At 39.6% G+C, this 24,000-nt stretch overlaps 1 protein-coding gene across 3 annotated transcripts in view; it reads left to right on the top strand.

Annotated features, from left to right (window-relative positions):
• Zeb2 (zinc finger E-box binding homeobox 2) overlaps positions 1–24,000 on the top strand; it is a 131,201-nt gene that overhangs the window by 100,886 nt on the left and 6,315 nt on the right. For all 3 annotated transcript variants that reach the window (XM_032903257.1, XM_032903254.1, XM_032903256.1), the window contains exons 5-9: positions 10,921–11,109; positions 11,806–12,020; positions 14,623–14,731; positions 15,614–17,583; positions 19,089–19,269. In XM_032903257.1, the coding sequence (XP_032759148.1) occupies positions 10,921–11,109; positions 11,806–12,020; positions 14,623–14,731; positions 15,614–17,583; positions 19,089–19,269 (2,664 nt within the window). The remainder of the gene's footprint in view (positions 1–10,920; positions 11,110–11,805; positions 12,021–14,622; positions 14,732–15,613; positions 17,584–19,088; positions 19,270–24,000) is intronic.

Genomic DNA, 24,000 nt, shown 5'->3' with positions numbered 1-24,000 from the left:
CTGGGATTATATGTTAGAGCAATAGAGCGATGCCTGAAGATTTCCAGGCACGTTCTTCAGGAGAGGAGCTTCCTGAGCATGCCTGTGTGCACAGAGACTAACGGCAAAGAGAATGTGAGAGGAGGCTGAGGAAGCTCTTAGAAGAGCCCGATGGTAACTGTGGTCCCAGTGTTTTTGTCTCAGTAGTGTGATCAGAGAGGAAAGTGGTATTTGAAGTGAATTGACCGAATTCAAAGTGTACCAGAGATCTCTATCATGTAGGTTGTACTCTTAAGTGGATAGGAGAAAAAGAGATCTTCAGTGACCATCAAGTAAGTAGGAGTCCTGACAAATTTTTAAGTAGAAATGGAGAGTAATTGCTGTGGACCGTGTATAAATTCAGTCATCATCAAGAAAGACTATTCTGCCTTGAAAACATAGCCTGTGATTAAGCATATAAATGTTTAAGTCTCTTTGCACATGTTTGGTACTGTAGGAAATACATAGTAAGAAAGGAACACCTCTTAATGTGCTACAGTAAGAATGGAGTAAGAACGACAGGAAACGTTCCAGGGTAAACTAAGGCAAGTGCCCAGAGAAGACTGAGAGGTGCGTCTGCTTTTGGTTATCAGTGAAGTACTCTAAGAAGTGAGGAACTGAATGATGAGGATGGGGAGTGAGGGCACACATGTTCCTGGTTCTGGTTCTGAGAGATTGGACTGTCTGGAGCTTACTGAAGTACCAAGACTGAGGGGGCAGGGTTTAAACACAATTGGGTATTGACTCCTACCTGTTTGTTTGCTTGTTTGTTATTTTGACTTTTTTGAGCAGGGTCTCAATATGTGGCCCTGGCTCTCCTGGAACTCACTCTGTAGACCAGACTGGCCTTGAACTCACAGAGATCTGAGTACTTCTGCCTCCTGAGTGCTGGGATTAAAGTCCTACCATGCCTAGAAGGACTACTGCCTTTTGATCAATGACAGCCTGGACAAAATATAGTCATTGGACATATGTCATTTCCTTGAACTATATGGACAGTGCACTAAAGCATGATGCATAGAAAGGTAACTTTAGACTTCAGACCATTACAGTTATAGCCAGGCATGGCAGAACGCATCTCTAATTCTAGCATTTGGGAGGCAAAGGATGGTGAGTCTGAGGCCAGCCTACACAATGAGTCCAAGACTCCGTCTGAAAGAAACAAACAAAAATTTTCAGAAACTTTATAGAGTGGAGACTCAGTCAGGGTAGATACTAAGTTTGCTTTTCTCCATAGTCCCCTCAACATGCATAGAGCTTTATGTAGTGCTGGTCGTTTGTAAGCAGGTCATCTCTTGAGTTAGAGAATGAATTAATGATGAATGAGCTTGTAACACAGGGAACAGTGGTTTGGATCAGCAGTGTGAATTAAGAAGTAGTTTGACCCAGCCTCTTCGCTCTGTGTATCAAGAAAGATGCAAGCAGGCAGGGTTCCGAGGGGAAGCCTGTGAGGGATGGGATATTACCAAGGGCTGACACAATTTCATTTCATCTGAAGAAGTGGAGCACATGTAGGAGGATGTCATTAAGCATGTGGGGGGAAAACAAGTAGTTTGTGAAATAAGAAAGCAAAACGAACCGTGAATGAAGCTCCTTTTTGGCCTCTCACTCTACGTTCCGGTTAAGACATATTTCCTTTACTATGCACTCAGAATATCCAATAAAATAATCACTCATAATAATTTATCCTTGCAAGATGCTCCCAAGAGTTATAATTTATTGAGTGCATTTAAAACGATTAAAAAAATAAGAAAACTGAAATTAGGAAAATGCAGTCCTTGTATATTAAGTAGAAAGGTTAAACATCTCTAGGACAGAACCTGAAGAAAATTCTTCCTTCTCCCCGTTGTCCTGGTTTGGTTTCTGTTGCTACGATTCACAACACAACTAAACGCAACTCGGAAGAAGAACGTTTATTTAGCTTACAGCTCCATCACTGAGAGAAGCTAAGGAAACCAAGGCAGGAGCTTGAAGCAGAAGCCAACAGAGGAATGTTGTTTGCTGGCTTGTTTTCAGGCTCACATTAAACTTCCTTTCTTATTCAGCTCAAGGTCTCTTGTTAGGGAATGGTGCTGCCCATGGTGGGCTGGGCCATCCTACAAGAATTAGCAATTTAGGAAATGCCCACAAACATGCCCATGGGTCAATCTGATGAAGGCATCTTCACTGAGCTTTCTTCTTCCCATGTATGTCAAGTTGACAACCAACCAAAGTTAGCCATGATGACACATAATAACTCAGTCTGGATAACCATAGAAACAGAGGAAAGAAAGAGAGAGAGGCAGGGCCAAGAAAGGATTAAAAAGGTATAAGATCTGTGAAGGTAGGGACACTTTCAGCAAATAAGTAAATTTAAATTTGCAAAATAAATGCACAGACATAAAGAGAAGGAAAAATTTAATATATGCCACTAAAGCTGGCATTTTAATTGGCTTTTTTAATACTGACTTTATAGTGTAATAATGTGGCATTTAGAATTATTCATGTCCTTGTGATCTTTTCAGCATCTAGGTCCTTTTCAAATGTTATTAAATCAAGCATGATAAACAAAAGCTACAGAGATGGAGTCTTTCTCTCTCATGTTGAATCACTGTGATGTAGTTGAAAGAACAATGGGCTGGGAGTCCAGAAATGTGATGTCTGCCTCCAGGTCTTCTAGAAACTTCTTTTGTAATTGTGTGAATCATTATTAGCCTCACTACATCTTCATGGCACAAGCTTGTAGGCTAGAAAATTTGGGCTTTCCTACCTACACCCTTCTCATGAAATTGCCTTGGGAACCACAGTTTAAGAAAATAAAAATTCCAGTGATATGTGGGAAGAAACGTCCCGTAAAGCCCTGCCCTCTTCTGCCACACGGTGCACCAGGCCCTGTGATTGGTCCCTATGCCGCCCTGTCTTTGGATTTCATTTTTGATCATTTTAAGAACTATAAACGAGGTACCCTACGGTTTCGGTTTTTCCCCTGGCCCTGCAATTCATCTCCTGATGATATTTCACTGAATGCAAACAGCCGAGTTTGAGTGTGTAGGATGAAAACTGCAGAATCCTATAAGGGACTTATACCCCTCTAAAATAACAGTTCAGTACCCATAGACAGAACCCATCGTCTCACAGCAAATGGACCCTCAGAAATAACCCACTCCTACAGTAGAAATATCACCTGAGCCAACAACACAGCAGTGTGACTCCTCTGACTGGGTTAAGATAAGGCATTGTTTTCTTTGTGGTTTAATAGCCCCAACATCCTCTTAGTTCTCCTACAAGGGATTTTAATTAAAGGTTTGAAATTTTTGAGCTTTTTTAAGATAAGGTTGGAAGCCAGGCAAGCTTGAACATCAGGTATCTCCCACATAAGGTGAGAAGTGAGGTGTTAGCAAACACAGAGGAGTGGAAAATGCAGTCAGAACTCAAATACCCAAGAGGAAGACACACACTGTTACCTACTTGCTACCATGGAGCAAGTCATTTTCCTCTAGTTTGTCTCAGTCACTTTTTTTTTGTTTTTGTTTTTGGTTTTTGTTTTTTTGTTTTTTTGTTTTTTTGTTTTTTGTTTTTTTAAGGCTGGAAAGTTTTGGTCTTTCTGTCAGACATCTGTCATACAAATCATGAGTCTGATCATTCTTTTTTTTAGTAAATTTCCTACTTTTAAAAATCAATGACAAAAAAATTTAAGAAGAGTGGGAGCAGTGGCCAGGATGACAGGGATTGTCAGGGTGACACCCCATCACAGGTGTGCACATGGAAAAGGGACTTCCCTTCTTGGCTCATCAGTGCTGGGATTTTATTAGCTTCGTCTTCGTGATTAGGGGCGGCCATCTCTACTTCGCAGTAAGAGCTCCCGCTAGAAATAACGACCACTCCTAGCCTCTTCCTGCGTGCCTCCTTCTCTCACTCAACAAATATTTAATAAGCACTGTTTTCCTTGCAATGCCGCCTGTGGTTTCCAGGCACCTCCAAAATATTTTTTCTTAATCGTCGTGTGTGGTTCTCCCACCAGAAATCTGTGTTATTTTGACTTTTTAATTGAAAAGAATACAGATGAAACTCTCTAGACTTACCTAGGGAATGGATAAACTGATTATGGCGATTAATTCAAAGTATAGATTGCTGTGACTTTAAGGTTACCCAAGGAGGTACAAGCTGGTTCATTTCACAGGTGAGAAAATGTAGAACCAAACCCAAGATAAGTAGCCCAAATGGGGAGTCCCGGGCTCTGAGTTTGATGTGATCTTTGAGTTATCCAGCACTAGATGTGCTCTAGACGTCCCAGTAAGTACTGGAGACACGTGGTCCACACCTCTATCAGTTCACATACATGGAAGAGAAAGATTAAATGTGCTGTGAAACATTAAAGGGTTCACATTTGCATATGGCACCAAGCAAGCAAAGGAGAGAGGAGCAAACTCTGGCTGAAGTGGTCAGGAGGCAACCCCGTGTGAAGTAATTCCATGATATCACTCAGAGGCATGCTGTGTGTGCAGTATGAGACGAAAGAGAGAGCCCTACTAGTACAGGTTCTTAAGTTAGACAAGATTTCCTCTATGGCTTGGTAAAACACAGACTGTTGACTCTGTCGTGGGCCCTGAGAACTTGCATTTCAAATAAGTTCCCAGGTATATTGACCCAGATATGCAAACCAAACCTTGAAACCCAATGACGATCCAAAGCAAACACTGACTGTTTCATGGCTTTCTATGAAAAGAAAGTATGAACTGCTGAGCAAAGTCCGTGTCCTAAATACAGCAACGCTCATTCCAGATAGTAAGGTTACACGGTTAAGGGAAAGATGAACACATTTCGTTCAGCTAGGGAGTTAAAAGCCAATACACTGCGTCATTTCGTACTGCTGCACGGCAAAGTCATTCAAAGGTTACCGTGAGCCTCTGGATCTTGATATTCACAATCCTCTCATACAAAATCAAACTTTAAAATTAGATGGCATCGTGGACTGGGTTGCTTCCTGCTGTGGAGAGAGATATTTGATCTTGCAGACTGCTACAAATTCCCACCTCCCATTCACTCTTCACTTCTCTCTTCTAAAGCTTTTAGCATGAATCTCTCACTGGTATTTGAACATGCTCCCCCAGAGAAGGCCATGTAAGAGCAGGGGTGGAGAGACCACCAAGACGCCTAATTCTCTGCAAGAAAAGAAACTTCTCTGGTGCTCTTGACGGCCCTTCTCTGGCTTTATACATGGCTCTACCCCAGTGGGAGGCTCTGAGAAGTCGCTGTGTGCCTGTACCTTGAGAAAAAGATCATTCCCCTCCCTCCCACTTTTTAGCAATCTGGTGCCAATATATGTTTGCTGATATTTATTAGTCCACTTTATACAAAGTAGTCGTGTGAACTCACATACCTTTAAGCTTCAAAAAATGCAAAATTAAATATTGCTCTGTCTTATCAACAATTAGCGAAGGATTTTTTCCCCCCCAAGGGTGAAGAAGACAGCTAAGTCAGACACATGACTTCTGCTTCTGTTTCCCTCTGCCTTGACATAGCAATGTGAATAAAAGCCAGATTTTTCCAAAAGAGTTACTTATTTATGTTAATGTTTGCCAAGGTGGCTTAACAATAATATTAAAATATATGTCTTCAGTTTTTAATGAAAATTGAAAACATGCCAGATTTTAAATTAGTGGTAGCAGAGAAGCCGCTTTCTTGTTCTAAATACATAAAATAAATGGCAAAAGGAACCAAGAGAAAAAAATCAGGATCGGGGTCACATTATAAACTCGGCAACCTGTAAAGTATAAGTAAAAATCGCTCTTAGTGTTATTGAGAACGTGTTCTAAGCAACTCAATTATGGGAACTGACTGATTCCTGATCCAGTCAACGGTTCCTTTTCACTTAGAGTTCTGCTGACCCTGCTTGTTTTTAGGCAATTACTTTAAAAGTCAGTTTAGACTAACATTCATTATCTACCTTTAAAAAAAATCAATATTTTCCCAAGACAGTCTTAAAGGTATTTATGAAAGTGTCATTAATAAGCATGACTAGTAAGACTGACTAACATATTTAAAAGAAAAGGGAGGCTTTGATGACTTGAAGGGATCTAGAAATTTATCTACCAATATTAAAATACATATAGCCATGAGGAAACATTTTTAATTAACATTCTCTTTTTGGATGGAGAAAAGTTTAACTAACCTTAGGGAAGGTTGAGATATTTGCACGACATTAGGGTAAATTTTAGGAGTAAATGCAAAATCCCTGGAGAAGCTATGGGAAGAAATTACTTGAGGTTTCTTGTGAATTTTTTGTTATGGTTTGATGATAAATACCATGCAAATATCCTCTGTCAGTGTGTTTTGGCAGTCCTTCCAAGGCAGCCAGGGAGTGAGGAGGATTACAGAAAGAACAAAAACGAGGTTGATTTTATACTAGAAAAACACTGAAGGGAATTCTGTAACTTCCTAGCAAGCTCTCCACCTCATTCCTGTGTCCACTACACAGTATTATAAAATCTTTGTCAAAACGAAAATACAAACTTCCAAATACAATCAAAATTTCATCCTTGCCAACAGGAGTGACCAAAAGGCAGACCCATCCCTTGCTCCAGTACTGAGCAATGGGGGTGGGGGTGGTGGTGGCTCCTGGTTCTCAGAGCCTGGAACATGGCATAGCTCCAAGTAGAAAAGGGAGTTTCTGGGGTAACATATGTAAGGAGAGGTGAGAGTACAGCCACTAGAAGATGGAGCACTGCCTCAGAACGCACGGCTGGATGCGTGACTGGGGGCCATCTTGTCTACCTTCCCGTACTTCCCCAACTGTAGTCATAAACTCTCCTCTCCTGAATGGAAAACATCAGTCCCTTCATTCTGCATCTTACCTCTGTAGTCACCTGGCAGTGGGGGAGCCCTGAGCCCCAATGCTCATTTTGAAAGAAAGTCCTAAAATTATAGGGAAGCGATCCATGGGCTTTCATTCTGTCTCTTGGGCCTCTTCTGGACAAATTAATGGTTAGGCTTGTTTCAAGTGCAGATAAGTGATTGGGAAAATGGGAGGGGGATCATCCTGGAAACAGCAGCTTATTTGGGTATTGTAAGGCTCGGTGGTGGTGAAGAGCTATATTGAGGCAAAGGAAACTTACAATAAAACCAAAGAGAAACTTACATCGCTTTTCACGGTGGATATGCTGGCTCATTTAAGTTGGAATGCAAACTACTCTAAGTGACTGTAGATAGGTGATCGATAGCAGATCCGCCCCACCTAAATGAGGGAAAGCCCTAATGAAGTCAATAGACTTAAATGATTAAATGGCATTTCTTCACGAGGCCCTTTTCAGATACTCACTGAGGCCGTGTCTAACTCCTGCAAGCATTTATGAATACCATGAAACACTCGGTTGCATTGTCTTACTATTACCTAAACTGACAATTGAGCAAAACTCTAAATCCTTAGCTCAACAATCAGATATCTTGTTTTATGTTTTGTTTTATTGTTGTATTAGAAGAATAGTGCTAAAGGCACCTCATTTTCCACATCCACCCCATAAATGTTTCTTTTAAAACTATTCATTTCATGGCAATACATTCAGTGTTCAGGATCCACAGATTACCACAGATGATCCTTAAACAGAACATGTGACTTGAAGTCCTTTCGTCCTCACCTCACTTCACACAGAAGCCCAGCATGACAAAATCTGATCTAGCAATCAAATTCCCTCTCCAAACACCAGAAGTGTATCTAGATGTAGTTTAGTTTGCCTATCCAGAAAAATCAGAATTTTTCTCCCTTTTAAACCCAAAGACTATTAATGCAAATCCAATTGAATTTGCATTTGATTACATTTCTGATGGAAACATTCATATGCAAATGAAAATTCATGCAAAGATAGCCAGATAATTCAAATAGTTGCTGAAATATCAAGATAAAATTAGGATATTAAATGTACATCCATCCACTTTTGCTGGGTTACCCTAAGGTCATCAAGTGGGACAATATTCTGAAAAGCCTCGAATACATTTTTTAAAAATATTCAAATAGGTATGTGTTCAGAAGGGAGCTGTAACATTACTTTGAATTTTCATAGTACAGAAAAAGATGTCAGCCGCCATTAAAGTTAGGCATATTGTTTTAAAACATTCACTTTACCCGGGTGGTGGTGGTATACACCTTTAATCCCAGCACTCTGTAGCCAGAGTTAGATCTATGAGTTCAAGGCCAGCCTGATCTATAGAGTGAGTTCTAGGACATCCAGGACCACACAGAGAAATCCTCTCATAAAAACAAACAAAAACTAAATGAAAGCATTTATTTTAAATTTTGCTCCTTGTCTCCTATCATTAAAAGCAAAAAATAATTCTCGGTAGGACTATTTTAATGAGCCAAAAAAAAAAAAAATGGCCAATAGTTTATGTAAGCTGGTAGTTCCCACATACTCCCTGAGGAATCAAAGGGGCAAGTTCAGTGATGTTATCTTCATTCTCTCTGTCAATAACCTTTGAAAGCACCTATGGCCTTGTGAATGGAACAGCTGGGCCACGATCTTAACTGATGGCTATTAAATCCAACGTAAAATGTACTCATCTAGTACCTTGCATTCCAAACTCGTTTTTTAAAGGAAACACAAACCTTGGAATCAGACAGCTATTCTTGTTAAACTTAGCAGAAGGCAGAGTGAGAAAATGGCACGCAGAAATGTCAGCACCTAATTTGGTGGTCCATAAAATATAAAGAAAATTCTCCCGATTTTTTTTTCTGCTTGATCTTATGTTTATCCACAATTTCAACTCTTTAGAATTCTAGTGTATTTCTGCTTTGGCAAGTATCTCTAACCATTTATCAGACTGAAAATTCTAAAGATAAAGAAGACACTTTAGCATGTCACTTGGGCAAGCTGGATCTTTCCCCAAGTCTTAAGAGATTTTTACTTTGTAAATCTCTCTCAATTCTAGCCACTTTCCCTTTTTTCTACCACCACTTCCTTAACTTTTGTCTCTTGAGGGGTTTTGGACAGGAACATATACCCCCCAGCCCCAACCCCACCCTACCCTCAGCCAACTCTGAACAGAACCTACTCTTCTTTTCCTTCTGTCCCTGTCATACTATAGCCAAGTTATCATTAAAAAGTACAAGTGTTTTCATTCCTAGAATAAAAATGAAAGACCTTAGGAGGGATACTGCCTCCCGCGTGTTTCCATTTCTGCTACCACTGCTCTCCAACATCCTACCATTCTTTCCTTCACTCCATACTCCAAGTTAGATACCAAAATGTCCATGTTCCTGGTCACCTGCATACACACTGCTGCTCCAGCTTTGAGAGTAAGTTAATTCCTAGCTTCCCCCATTAAAGCTTTCATAATCTGTAGAGCTCAGTGAATTACTGTGTTATCTTTGTTCATACTACCATAGAACGCCACCACCATCATACCCAGTCAATTTACTCTTTTCTTTCTTACTTTTTCTTTTTTCTTGTTTTCTTCTTTCCTTCCTTCTTTCTTCCTTCCATCCTTCCTTGCTTTCTTTCTTTCCTTCCTTCTTCCTTCTTTTCTTCTTCTTCTCACTCCCCACCCCCTTTTGTGGTGTCCCAAAGGACAAGGTTAGCTCTGGTCTTCGCTTAGGAAAATAAGACTTGCTGTTAAGACTTTCAATCAACACATGTTGAACAAATGGGAGCTTCCATTTCTTTACTCTTCTTATCTAAAATCCACAAGTTTATAATAATGTGAACCAAAGGGGAAAAAAAGAAAAGAAAATTAACCAACCTGCTTGAACATTGTCACATCACAACTTGCCAAGGATGCTTCCCATAGGGAGCCCTGTATGCTTCTTGTAGCAAAGACAATATGGTGGAGATCTAGTGGAGTCAGAGGGAACGGCTTTCAGACTATGGTACCATGAGTCTGCCATGCATTGTGCTAGTGCAAAAAGCACTTTTCCCAGCACCCATTAAGAATAACTAACAGTTGCTCTTCTGGCCCTGTGTTATGTGTAAGCTTTTATTTGGGATATGTAAGCCATCACTAATTTCAGAGATGGATCTAGAGACTTTAAGTGTACTGTGTCTTGCGACACAAATTGTTGAAATTGGTTCACAACAATTGTTTCATAGAAAATAATCATAACTTAAGAAGCTAAAATCATATAGAAATCCTGCTGCAGTTGTATCAGTGGGACTCCCTTACTTTTTTTTTATTTTATTTTTTATCAGCTGTGAACTTAATTCTATTTCTTTTTAACTATACCATGCTGAGCAAAGATCAAGGTCAGGGTGAGAGAGAATGCTTTATTCTGTGAGTTTCTAGCAATGTCACAGTGTTGCCTTTGTAGGGATGTCTCTCCATTCACACCTGTCTCGGAATCCATAAACTTGACTAACTGTTCAAAGACATTAGCAGCAGATGCATCTGAAGGAATGTGAAGTTTCCTATACCTTAAGAAAATTAAATTTCCTTTTCTCATGTGAGCCCTTTATTCAAGGGCTTATGGAAGGGCAGGAGAGGCTACACTGTCTGCTGACCTCCTCGGAGTAGATTGTCAAGGTTTCCCTGTCACTGAGAGCTAAATTTCCTTTTCTTAAGACAAACGGAAGTTGCATATGGTCCATGAAAGTATCTGCAAGCATATGTTAGGTCACGTTCAGAGATTATTTTTTTAGTTCACTTTTAAAAATTTTTAATAAATACATTTTAAATTTTCTTTCATTTGTATGTGAATTATACAGATGAACATTCTAAAAACAAATCTGCCTGCTTAAACAAAGTAAGCTCTTTTGTGTGTGTGTGTTATAAAAGTAAGCGTTTAATCAGTATTTGGTCATCTTCCCTTCTGACAAGTGAGTTCCTTTAAGTCTTACTAGTAACAAGCCGACCTTTGTTACTAACAGTGATCTAGAGGACTTGGTCACCCAGGAAAGAGGCCCTGAAAAGTCGTTTCTTTTCTGCTTATGATTTCAGTTAAGAATGCAAATTGCACATCAGACTTTGAGGAATACTTTGCCAAAAGAAAACTGGAGGAAAGAGATGGCCACGCAGTCAGCATTGAAGAGTACCTTCAGCGAAGCGACACGGCCATTATTTACCCAGAAGCCCCTGAGGAGCTGTCTCGCCTTGGCACGCCTGAGGCCAATGGGCAAGAAGAAAATGGTAAGGCTGTAATTCATTTTTAGCCACGATACTGACCTCTGCAGCTGTTACAATTACAAATGCACTACATGCCTGGGTGTTTACCTTAAAATTTGAAGAACAGCTGCAGAAGCATGGAATTTCATGAGCAAAGATTAGAACTGTAATTTTAGGGTATTGTGAAATTTTTTTTGTCAGCAAATTTGTGTCATTTGTACATCCAATACAGAAGAAGAACAATTACAGCCCATTTCTAAGAGATAAAAATATCTAAATGTATTCCTATCTTTCAGAGATATTTTACTTTTGAGGAAAAAAAAAAAAACTTAAGATCACCAACCCTCACCTTTTGTTCTCTGACACCTGAAAAATCTTCTCTCCTGTGAATTCCCGAGTTACATGTGTGTCTAGGGTTCAGAGGGACTGTCAGTCACCCGAAGGGAATTTCTTCATTTATCAGCTGTTTAAATCCCCCCTCCCCACAAATAAGCTCAAGTAATTAATTAATTTTCCAACGCAGTGTGAGCTGATTCGGACAAGCCTGCCCTGGGTGTTCAAGGGGCCTGGTTGTGAGGAGGCCGGGCACGCAATGATGGCGTTGTCCTGGAGCAGATTGCAGCGATTCCTGTCATAGCAGCCCGGGCAGCCAGCCCATTAGCTGCCATTGATTTACTGACCTTTTGGCCCGCTCCTCTCCCTCTCGCCTCTCGGCTACAGACCTGCCACCTGGAACTCCAGATGCTTTTGCCCAACTGCTGACCTGCCCCTACTGCGACCGCGGCTACAAGCGCTTGACATCGCTGAAGGAGCACATCAAGTACCGCCACGAGAAGAATGAAGAGAACTTTTCCTGCCCTCTTTGTAGCTACACGTTCGCCTACCGCACCCAGCTCGAAAGGCATATGGTGACGCACAAGCCAGGGACAGATCAGGTGGGGGTTGGTTCTAAGTGATTTCTTTCTATAATAACCCCTTAGAGAAACGATATTGCTTTGATTGGCAATCATTATTAATTTTTCATGGCATTTTGAAGATGCAGATCTTTTAATGGTAATAGCTTTAATTGAGGTCTAAATGATTTTTTGATGGTCTCTTCTAATATGATTTAATAGTCTTATGTTCACGATCGAATGAGTGTGTTAATTTCTAATTTAGAAATTTTATTTGCACTTTAACTTGACTTTAGTTTCATTTTTATGTTCCACAAAAAGTGAATGAAATTGTAGCATTTTAATTATACATTATTAAACATCTCAGCAATTTTAATTCCATTTTTCACCTAGTTTTGCTTAGGCATTCTTTTCATATAAGACCTAACGCATAGTAAAAGAAGTGTGTATTTCTTTCATTTGTCAGGAAACACTTTGAAGTTACTTAGAATACTTGACAAGCTTACCAATTTGTGAAATATGTTTTTAGGAAGATAAAAAGGCCATATAGGGTATATGCATATATACATAATAAATTGGAAAAGTGTTAAATGATAAAAAAAATTTGGTTATAATTAAAATAATTTCACCTCAGTATACATGCTTGTAGTTAAATGCCAAAATTGTTCTGCCTCTTTTAGCTTACTTGTTTTAAAGATAAGAACTCTGTCTTGGAAAGGTAAGGATGGTGTCTTAAATCCCTGAAATGACTGAGTAGACTTGATTCACAGCATCTCTTAAATGTTTCAGCAAAACTGCTCTTTCTGTCCTCCTGGGAGAATTGACTGTGCAAATTGATATTATGATGTGTTGGGTGGTCACGGTAATGATGCTTCATAAGTCACAATAACTGGCCCTACAGATACAGAATTGTCCTAAATGAACTTTGATATTATATACTTTTTAAGTGGTTAAATATGGCCTTCTCTATAAAACTCCGATTTGTCCTCATAGGCTTTATTGTCTTTGAATAAGGAAAAGAAGACACAAACCCAATTAAGCAAGAATGGAAATACTGTGTTACAATTTTTTTTTATGCTATTTAAGGCACTATATCACATTATCACACCATTTGTTTCCGATTGGACTTGTTACTGGTATGTTTTCCAGAGATCAGCTATAAGTAATACACTTGTGCAGTTACACTTTTGTAACAGTTTACCTTCTCATGCTTCTGTGCACACACACACACAAAAAAAAACCACTCTAGGAAAAGAATGCCTAGATATTTATCTGGTATAACTGCTTTAAATTTCACATGCAGAAGTGTGACTGTGTTGGCGCATTATGAATGGTAGCTTTGGTGTTGAAAAGTCCGCTCATTTGCTCATGGCATTTACAATTAGTAAATTAAAATGATTGTATCATATTAACAGTGGCACAACTAAAGTTTACAGCCGTCCTCTGAGGGCTGTGGGGGGACAAAACAGCTGCTGCTGTTTGTTTATGCAACTCGGCAACATATGAGCACCGGTCCCTCAATGGCGCTCGGCGGGCTGGGCTCCGCTTGATCTTTGAAGGTTGCTGCTGTTTGAACAAACCTCCCTGTGTCCCCTGTAACACCATCTGTCTCACTAGGAATGTGGGAAGATTCAGCACACCCTAGCAGTTGTCACACCGTTCCTGGGCTGTCTTTTTTTTTTTGCAAAAGGCTTTTGTGTCACTGCTGCAGAAAAAAAGGCTGGCCTCCTACCTTGAGCATCCAGAGTGGGTGACTGTATTTTTTCCCCCTAGAATTCCAAGTCACACTGCTTTTCCCCCTTTGTTCAAAAAGGTCAGCCGTGTTGGACTGTACCTGTGCAGCCTAACTTGTCTCTTCAGCAAACTTTTTTTTTTCTGTTGGTTCTCGCACAGTACTAAAAAGGAAAATGAAAAGTCGTCGAAGTCCTTCCTACTGGCTTGTGATAAAACTGTTCAAGCAGCTATAACCCAAGATGCTGTCTCTTATTTGATAATGAATCAAATCTGATAGGCAGCACCTAAGAAAAACGGAGTTGACATGGGCCTGAGAGTGGGGATATTTAAACAGACGTACCAAATATTTATAGTCAAAGGAGATTTTTTTTGTCTTTTATTTGGGGGTGGGGAGAGGTCGACATTTCTTTAAATTCCAGTTTGATTTGGTGTAAGACACACTTTTACCTGGATACAGAAAGCCTCATGAAAATTTGTTTTAAGTGTAGGTTAAAAGAAAGGAGCAATTTTATAATTTTCAGGAAATTATTTTTTTCCTCAACGAGATTGCTATTCTGAAAGGAAAGCTTTAGGGTTTAGATCCTTCACTAAACCAAAAGAGCCATGAGCGCCTCTACAATCATCCTTTCTCATCTCAGGGGTCCAAGAAACGCCCTAGAAGAAAAAAAGGACGACGTAGTTGTGAAGCGAGTGTCAGACGTGCATGGGAAGCACTTTCTTAAAAGAGAAAAGTTCCCATTTTATTACCAGCATTACCACTTTTATTGCAACTCTGGAAGTCTGAGCAGATAAATAAGCATGAACTCAGACCTCTCGGCCTGTCTGAAAGAGAGGCCTTGAAAGAGATTCCCCAAGCAATCTCCTTTGTGCCTCCCGAACAAAACTGACGGCCATTTTTCTCCTTTCACAGCACCAAATGCTAACCCAAGGAGCAGGTAACCGCAAGTTCAAGTGCACAGAGTGTGGCAAGGCCTTCAAGTACAAGCACCACCTGAAAGAACACCTGAGAATTCACAGTGGTGAGTCACGGGGGCTGGCGGCATTGCGTTCTTTCCAATTAGAGGTCGTGGGGACCATTTCAGTGTACACAGTCCCCAGTGGAGTGTCGTGGGCTTACCCCCTTATTTCATAAGCTTTACGAGCCTTGGAGAGCCTTATGGTGTCCTAGAGACGTTTATACTTCTTACGGTTCACAAGGGCTTTGGTTTTTGTTTTCTGCTAAATCTAGAGACTTTTACAGATCTGTGTTAACTTTGACCTGGAGATATTTGGGCTGCAGTTTCAGAAAGATATTCACTTTTTATACCTAAATGTATCCAAGAAAAAGTGGGAGAAAATTAGACCAGAATTTACGTTTGCTAAACATTCCTTGACTCCTGATGACTGTACATCATAAACCCACATCCCACCACTGAGATTTCTGCTTTATACAGAGTTTGATAGCTCTGCCAAGCATTTTATTACCAAATTGGATGCTATTCAAAGAACTAGTCGAATTGGTGGAATCAATGGGATCTCCACAGAGTTGATTAAAGCCGTGGCTACACTTTCCTTTAAATACTGTGACATCTTTATTGTGCTATTGACCACACATTAATCTGACACTCTGTTTAAATAGGAGGCTGCCGAAGGCCGGACAAGATTTGGGATTCTAGCTGAAAAAGGCGTAGATAGCCTTCGCCTTCCATAGCTTACATCTTGAATTATGTCCACCCGGGGTAGATAAAGCCCAGAGATAGTTATGGTCATATAACTCTGACTTAAGCATCTAGAATATAGGCTCCACCTACACTCTACACCTAGATTAATTTCATTTGGTTCCGCAGATCCAAGTCTCGGCAGACAACTTTGTGTGTTACCTCACCGAAGAAATCTAATGCTAATTTTAATTATCCTTTTAGGTGAAAAACCTTACGAATGCCCCAACTGCAAGAAACGCTTCTCTCATTCTGGTTCCTACAGTTCACATATCAGCAGCAAGAAATGTATTGGTTTAATCTCAGTAAATGGCCGAATGAGAAACAATATCAAGACGGGTTCTTCCCCTAATTCTGTTTCTTCTTCTCCTACTAACTCAGCCATTACTCAATTAAGGAACAAGTTGGAAAATGGAAAACCACTTAGCATGTCTGAGCAGACAGGCTTACTTAAGATTAAAACAGAACCACTAGACTTCAATGACTATAAAGTTCTAATGGCAACACATGGGTTTAGTGGCACTAGTCCCTTTATGAACGGTGGGCTTGGAGCCACCAGTCCTTTAGGTGTGCACCCATCTGCTCAGAGTCCAATGCAGCACTTAGGTGTAGGGATAGAAGCCCCTTTACTTGGATTTCCCACTATGAATAGTAATCTGAGTGAGGTACAAAAGGTTCTACAGATTGTGGATAATACGGTTTCTAGGCAAAAGATGGACTGCAAGACTGAAGACATTTCCAAGTTGAAAGGTTACCACATGAAGGATCCATGTTCTCAGCCAGAAGAACAAGGGGTTACTTCTCCTAGTATTCCACCCGTCGGTCTTCCAGTAGTGAGTCATAATGGTGCCACTAAAAGTATTATTGACTATACCTTAGAGAAAGTCAACGAAGCCAAAGCTTGCCTCCAGAGCTTGACTACTGACTCAAGGAGACAGATCAGTAATATAAAGAAAGAGAAGCTACGTACTTTGATAGATTTGGTCACCGATGATAAAATGATTGAGAACCACAGCATACCCACTCCGTTTTCATGCCAGTTCTGTAAAGAAAGTTTCCCAGGTCCTATCCCCCTGCATCAGCATGAACGCTACCTGTGTAAAATGAATGAAGAGATCAAGGCGGTCCTGCAACCTCACGAAAACATAGTCCCCAACAAAGCTGGAGTGTTCGTTGACAATAAAGCCCTCCTCTTGTCATCTGTACTTTCTGAGAAAGGACTGACAAGCCCCATCAACCCGTACAAGGACCACATGTCTGTACTCAAAGCATACTACGCTATGAACATGGAACCCAACTCTGATGAACTGCTGAAAATCTCCATTGCTGTGGGCCTTCCTCAGGAATTTGTGAAGGAATGGTTTGAGCAGAGAAAAGTCTACCAGTACTCCAGTTCCAGGTCGCCATCACTGGAGAGGAACTCCAAGCCCTTAGCTCCCAACAGCAACCCCACCACAAAAGACTCTTTGTTACCCAGGTCTCCTGTAAAACCTATGGACTCAATCACGTCACCATCTATAGCAGAACTCCACAACAGTGTTACGAGTTGTGATCCTCCTCTCAGGCTAACAAAATCTTCCCACTTCACCAATATTAAAGCAGTTGATAAACTGGACCACTCAAGGAGTAACACTCCTTCTCCTTTAAATCTTTCTTCCACATCTTCTAAAAACTCCCACAGTAGCTCGTACACTCCAAATAGCTTCTCTTCTGAGGAGCTGCAGGCTGAGCCGTTGGACCTGTCATTACCAAAACAAATGAGAGAGCCCAAAAGTATTATAGCCACAAAGAACAAGACGAAAGCTACTAGCATAAGTTTAGACCACAACAGTGTTTCTTCGTCATCTGAAAACTCAGATGAACCTCTGAATTTGACTTTTATCAAGAAAGAGTTTTCAAATTCTAATAACCTGGACAATAAAAGCACTAACCCTGTGTTCGGCATGAACCCGTTTAGTGCCAAGCCTTTATACACAGCTCTTCCACCACAGAGCGCATTTCCCCCTGCCACTTTCATGCCACCAGTCCAGACCAGCATCCCCGGGCTACGACCATACCCAGGGCTGGATCAGATGAGCTTCCTACCACATATGGCCTATACCTACCCAACGGGAGCAGCTACCTTTGCTGATATGCAGCAAAGGAGGAAATACCAGCGGAAACAAGGATTTCAGGTAATGAGATGTGTCACTTTGCTCTGAAGAAAGGCTATTGAAAAGTGTGGTCGGGGTTGGGGATTTAGCTCAGTGGTAGAGCGCTTGCCTAGCAAGCGCAAGGCCCTGGGTTCGGTCCCCAGCTCCAAAAAAAAGAAAAGAAAAAAAAAAAGAAAAGAAAAATGTGGTCCAGCACGTGTGATACCCTAGCTGTGATTCCCAGCCTGCTTGTTACTAAATAAATAAATAAATAAATAAATAAATAAATAAATAAATAAGGGTGGGAAAATCAGGAATGCGAAAGTTTTGAATCAGGCTAGCAAAGCCAGTGGCTGAAAGGATAATATTATTAAGAAGCTAAGGCAAGAAGATGCCTAGTTTAAGGTTAGGCAATATAGCAGGACCCTGTCTCCAAAACAAAGGAAACAAAATAAAGAATTCCCTTGAGAAGTGCGCACTGATGCTAATAGTAGCTTACCTACATGCTTGAAACTGAAGTGTGCAGGAGTCACGTGCTCTGAAAGACGTCTGTGACTTGAAGGAATCACATGTTTAAATTTTAACATCCATTTTGTTTTATAGAGAATAAGTTCGTTCTGAAGAGTATTTTTAAAGCAATACTTCACAGGCTACACAGGACCTCTTGCCTAGTTTTCAAGTTGCCGGATGATTTCTAGGTGGTAGAATCTGAAAGCAGGCATTGTTTTAGCATTACTTTTTGTGTAATCCCTGTTTTGCAAAATAGGAGCCAACATGGCGGTGCATGGCTGTAACAGCTGTCCAGTATTCCGATTTACAACACATCTGCCCTCTTTGTAAATGCATTTAAGCCTACTTAATCTTCTCTAGTATTAATTAGTGCAAATATAGTCTAAGAAAACTAGACTGTGGGCTAGCAAATGGAAATGTATGTTATCACGCAAGTTTGCACTCCTTTGGACCAAGACAAAATAAATATCAAGAAATTTAATAATTTACTGATCCACATTCGTTATTACTCAACGCTGAAGGCTGTTTTAACATAGATAGAACATTGATAAAAAGTGTTATTAATATTCTCTATTTCAAATTAGAAAATTAAATATAAAAATATAGCTTAAGGCTTTTAGTTGGTAGACATACATTTAAATAGATTGTATAATAATAATATTTTGTACCTAAATATAAAATTCAATTAAAATGAGGTTTCTACAGCTACCAATCATTCCTGAAGTAAAGCACGCTGGAAAATATAATAATTCTGGTATTTAATGTTCATTCGTGGGTTTCCCCTGGTGTTAAAAGAAAAAGTGGAAGATTTAAGAAAATCGTTTTTCCTATCTATGGCAGAAAAGGTATATGTTTTGTTGAAGTGTGAAACTTTACATGTTGTTCAGACAAAAAAAAAAAAAAAGAAAGAAGAGTTTAGTTGTAAGATAGATTGGCGTGTAGTGTTTTTGAGGCTCTCCGGTTGTCAGCCAGCGCTTAATTGTTCGGTGTTAACTCACAGAGAAGAGACCTTGTTGAACTGTGCGATTGTATCACAGGGAGAATTGCTTGATGGAGCACAAGACTACATGTCGGGCCTAGATGACTTGACAGACTCCGATTCCTGTCTGTCTCGAAAGAAGATAAAGAAGACAGAAAGTGGCATGTATGCATGTGACTTATGTGACAAGACATTCCAGAAAAGCAGTTCCCTTCTGCGACATAAATACGAACACACAGGTATGAGCGACTTTGACTAGCTAGCTAGAGCTCTCCGGCCTGCTGTATGTGTCATAATATCTAATGAGTACACTTGTGCGGCCTAAGATGTAGCCCTTGCTGATACCTTCGACAAGAAAGAAGTTAACACTTTTGCATAACTCAGTAGGACTTCTGTGTTGCCTGTTTATTGGACCATTCATGTGTTTATGGGTGTGCTTGTCTTCCTAACTTTCAAGTTATCTGTAAAACAAGTTTGCCTATCGTGTCAAAGGGAAATTTAAATGCCCAGGGTAATGACATGGTACAGCGAGAGCTAATTATTGAACGTATCTTCCAATTCTTAAGCTGTGGTGATTTTTTTTATATGTGTAAAAATCTTATGATAAACCTGGTCAGTGATATACTAGTGGGCTCACCAAATGCTAAGTACGTCATGCTTTGGGGTGACTTTGTTTGATTTTCATAAATTGGCCACTTTTGAATCAATTATAAATGTCATTTCCATGAAAGAAAAGCAAGAGACCAAATAAGCCACTGAATCCTGTAATTGAAAGACTAAAAGAATATCTCCCATTCCTGTGTTATCTATTAATCCCTGACACTGACAAAGCCCTAACGCTCTCTGGGATATCACGTTTCCTAAAAGGGCATCGGGTAAAGATACTTTCACAACCCCAGATCAGATCTGCAGCTCTATAGTAGGGTTTCCATCAATGTTTTCTCTCCTCCCCATCTTTCTGCTCTAAACGAGGAAACCTAGTCTTACCCCGTCCCTCATCCCTTTCCAAGTCTCCTTCACTAGAAATATGTATTTGTCCAGGTGGGGAAAAGAAAGTATAGAGTCATATTCAAAATATTGGAAGTGGGAGAAGGAAGGATAAAGTGTAGAAAAACCTTGTACTTTATACAAGGGCAAAAGACAGCACAGATGCATATGGTGCAGAAGAGGAGGTGTGAAAAGTTAACAGACAGGGTACATAATTCTGATATTCAGAGATACCCTGGGAAATACAAGTACTCCAGATCTTCCCAGATCCTTCACTAGCCCTGTGCTGGACATAGCACATGTGACCACAATCAAGCTGAGTATTTCGGGAAAGTGGTACATGCTGGACCACTAGTGCCGAGAGCACTTTGTGAAGAGAACCCAGGTTGTAACAGCTTTGCTCCTCCTGGTCCAACCAGTTCAGCTCCTTTTCCTCCAACCATACTATCTGTGGTTATTATTTTAAAAGGCCAATTGATGATACTTTTAAAACACCCCAAATTGGTTTACAAATCTACACAAATTTTATACTTAAGCTGTATATTTGAAACATCAATTTTTCCTTACACTGTTCATTTATTATACATTCTTTAATACTGAGTCTTATTTAAGTATTTACAGAGTAACAAGTATTTTCATGCCTAAATTTTCTTTAATTTTAATCAACCTCAAATATATTTTGTATTTCATTATTCAGCTACAATAGGCACACCACTGAAGGCATCTTTCTCTCTCTGATTGGTCTTATTATATGACCATATGCAAACTCTATCATTTACTATGGTGAGTGTAAAACTTTTATTTTAGTGAGGACTCTCATACATAGTGACATTCAGTCAGCATATTTATCTCCTATAAATAAGCTAGCCCAGCTAGTTGAGAGACCCAAAAGTTGACAAATGCAAATGTATATATTTTTTTTTCTTTTTTTTTTAAAAAAGCACATTATTTTAAAAGTAAAATATCCTGGCCCTTTAAGACGAGAGATCTGCTACCTAGAAACATTGCCTAGCAACAGGATGCTAATCATGCAATGGCTTCTCTAAACTGATGATCAGTTATTCTCCTGTTGGTGTCTCAGCTTGTAGAGTTTCTGATATGTTAACTTTTTGGTCTCTTGACCAAACATCTCATGACATTAATACTGTCATTGTATTAGGTTCCATCCAAGCAAAATTCTTCATGAAATGTGTCAGTATGATGTATGTGTAAATTTAGCTTGCTTTCTTCTAACTGGGCTCCAATAAGCCTTTTGTTTATATTAATATCTAATGATATTTTAAATGAGTTAATATGAATATTATAAGAGAGAACTGTCTTGACTCAAAGGCCGGGCAATGAAGTTGAACTGTCATTTGGTTATTATATGTTGATTATAAACGTGTCATTGATAAAGTATGTTTGTTATCTGTCTATAGAACTGTTTAAATTAAGAAGAAAATTAGTGTCTATTTTTTTTCCACTGGGAGTCTGTGCTCTTTTGCCATAATCTATTTTAAATTTATTTCCTAGGCAGATACCAAAGTCATACTGCTTAATTCTCTTACCAATGGCCTATTGCTTGCTTGTTTGCTTGGGTTTTGGCGGGAGGGAAATACCCTGGATAGTACAGAAGAGGAAATACTTTGTAAATGTTAACTTCAATTGGAATAATTGTCATAAACAATGACTGAAATAAAAGATCTGAACCTCCTGGTAGGCACTGTCAAGGACTCATTTGTACTCCACTAAAATTTCAACCTGATATCGATTGAGTGCTTTCTTTGTTCAGACATTGTGGCAGGTGCTTTCAAACCACCTTCTTCAGAAAAGAAATACAGACGCTTCTATTTTGAAGTTGACGAAGTCTAAATTTTAAATAAATTTCTGGTCAATTTCGTTCTTAAGGTATATGGTAATTTTTCGTGCCACAAACCTTCTATCTTTTAACTTTAATCTTCATTCTCACTGTCTGTTGAGACGTAGACCTACCTAGACAACAGTGACAGTGATTGGATTTCTTTAATAGCAATGTGGGTGTTCTTCTGAGTCTTGTTGGTAGAAAAGTCTGATTCTAGGACATTTTGATTTGAGTCAGGTAAACTAATCAAGCAAATTAAAATTAAATAAATCCCCAAGTTAGCCCTTTATTTTAAATTGAATTTATTATATACTTATTAGCGAAGGTTCTCAAGATTAGTACAAGGGAAATGTCAAACTCTCAGCGACTCACGGAATTTGTCCTTTGCGGGGCCTCACAGTCGAGTCCTCTATCCTCCCAGGTTGCCTGTTTGTGATACAGAATTAATGTGGCCCTATTACAAGTACAGTGTCTATTACCAAATATATTCTTTGAAAGTTGGCTGCCATATACTCTCTCCACAAAGTGACCTAAGTGGTTGACCACCTTTGACCTTGAGCTGATGAGTCAGTAACATCAAAAAAGACATCCCGGGATAGCTTTGTTCGTGCATCTTTTAACAATTAAAGCAGTGAGAAAATTTCCGTATGTAATTTTTCTCCATTCGGATTCACTTCTTGCATGGACCCCACTCCCTGATGCATGGATTTTGCTTAGACTTTAGGAGATGGTTGAACCTGTGTTGATGGACAAGAGTTAAGTGATTTAGCTCTAATTGGCTGCTCACTAAAGAGTCCTCATACTAAAGACTTTATTAACCTTGTCGCCATTATTGTATTTATGGTCAGTCCTCAGGCTAAGTCCCCAAATGACTCTCCTTTATCTGCAAAGACTCTGGTCCTAGAAGCGGTTGACCTACCTGAGACTGTACCTTCTCCAGCCTGTCCTAAAAGATGGATTTCAAATGTGATTCCAGAGCTCATCATCCCTATTGAGCACCATTCTGCCCCCATGGAATAATTGCTACCAATATCTTACCCTTCTCCCCATAATGCCATCATTTTAAATGTGCACTTACAAACAAGGAAGAGTAACATTATACCATGGCAGCTTGACCATTTCCTGAAAGATTAAAAAAAAAAGAAAGAAAGAAAAATACACTTGTGCTTCCTATTGTTACCTCCCCAAATGAAAACGGACTATGCATCTCCAGATTTCCACCATTCCACCAGTTTCCCTCATATAAAACACGTCTTCCCCAACTTAAAGACTGGTTCTTATGTGCCTTAAATTAAACCTGTTATCTTCAGGCGATTAGCTTACTCGAAGTAGGTTTATGTAATTCTGTCTTCGTTTCCCAATTGGGGAGCACTAACAAATTATTTTGAATTCTTATGTTACAGGTAAAAACAAAGCAAAACAAAACTAAAATTTCCTACTTAAATATTGTGCCTTCCCATATCACTTGCCACTAAATTTATACCGGATGTTCCGGTAAAATGAAAACCATCAATGAAAGACCAGATAAAACTGTCTGCAGCATTTTCTAAGTAGTGGCAATGCCCTGGAGGCATTCAATAACATTATTAAAGATATTTGATTACTAATTGGGATTGTATATCACCATATAACTGAATACCTGAAGTGTTCAGAATGGGTTCCTAATCTTATAACATGACACTTAGCAAATGAAAATGGGGTTGCCTCTACTAATGCCAGTGTTCTAATTTAATTTGCTGAAACAAGAGTTTGTGGTCTGGAAACAGAATCACACAGCTTCACGTATGTTATGACGGTTCTTCATGTTCTGCGCCACACGTTGACTTTAGCTCTGGAGCATCAGGCTGATCTATCTATTTGTCAGTTCTATTTTGGAAATAAAGTTTTAAGCATGACAGTTGCAAAAGGTGTTGAAGCCATTTCGATGCTATTTGTGGCCTGGAATCAACCAGATGTGTTTAGGCTTGGCAGTGGTTTCAAGTTCCAAACACTGGTTAGAAACTGCCTGGAATGTGAAAAGAAGTACACCGTTCTCTAGCTAAGGAGTATTTTAACACTCAACAAGTGGCTGACATCCCATAGGAACCTCTAGAGGGAAAAACACCGCTGGGAGCTAGTTCAGACCCCATGAAATACATCTTTC

Source organism: Rattus rattus, chromosome 5 (assembly GCF_011064425.1).
Source record: "Rattus rattus isolate New Zealand chromosome 5, Rrattus_CSIRO_v1, whole genome shotgun sequence".
NCBI lineage: Eukaryota > Metazoa > Chordata > Mammalia > Rodentia > Muridae > Rattus > Rattus rattus.
The sequence above is the reverse complement of the archived record's forward strand: the minus strand, read 5'-3'. Positions and strand labels throughout refer to the sequence as shown.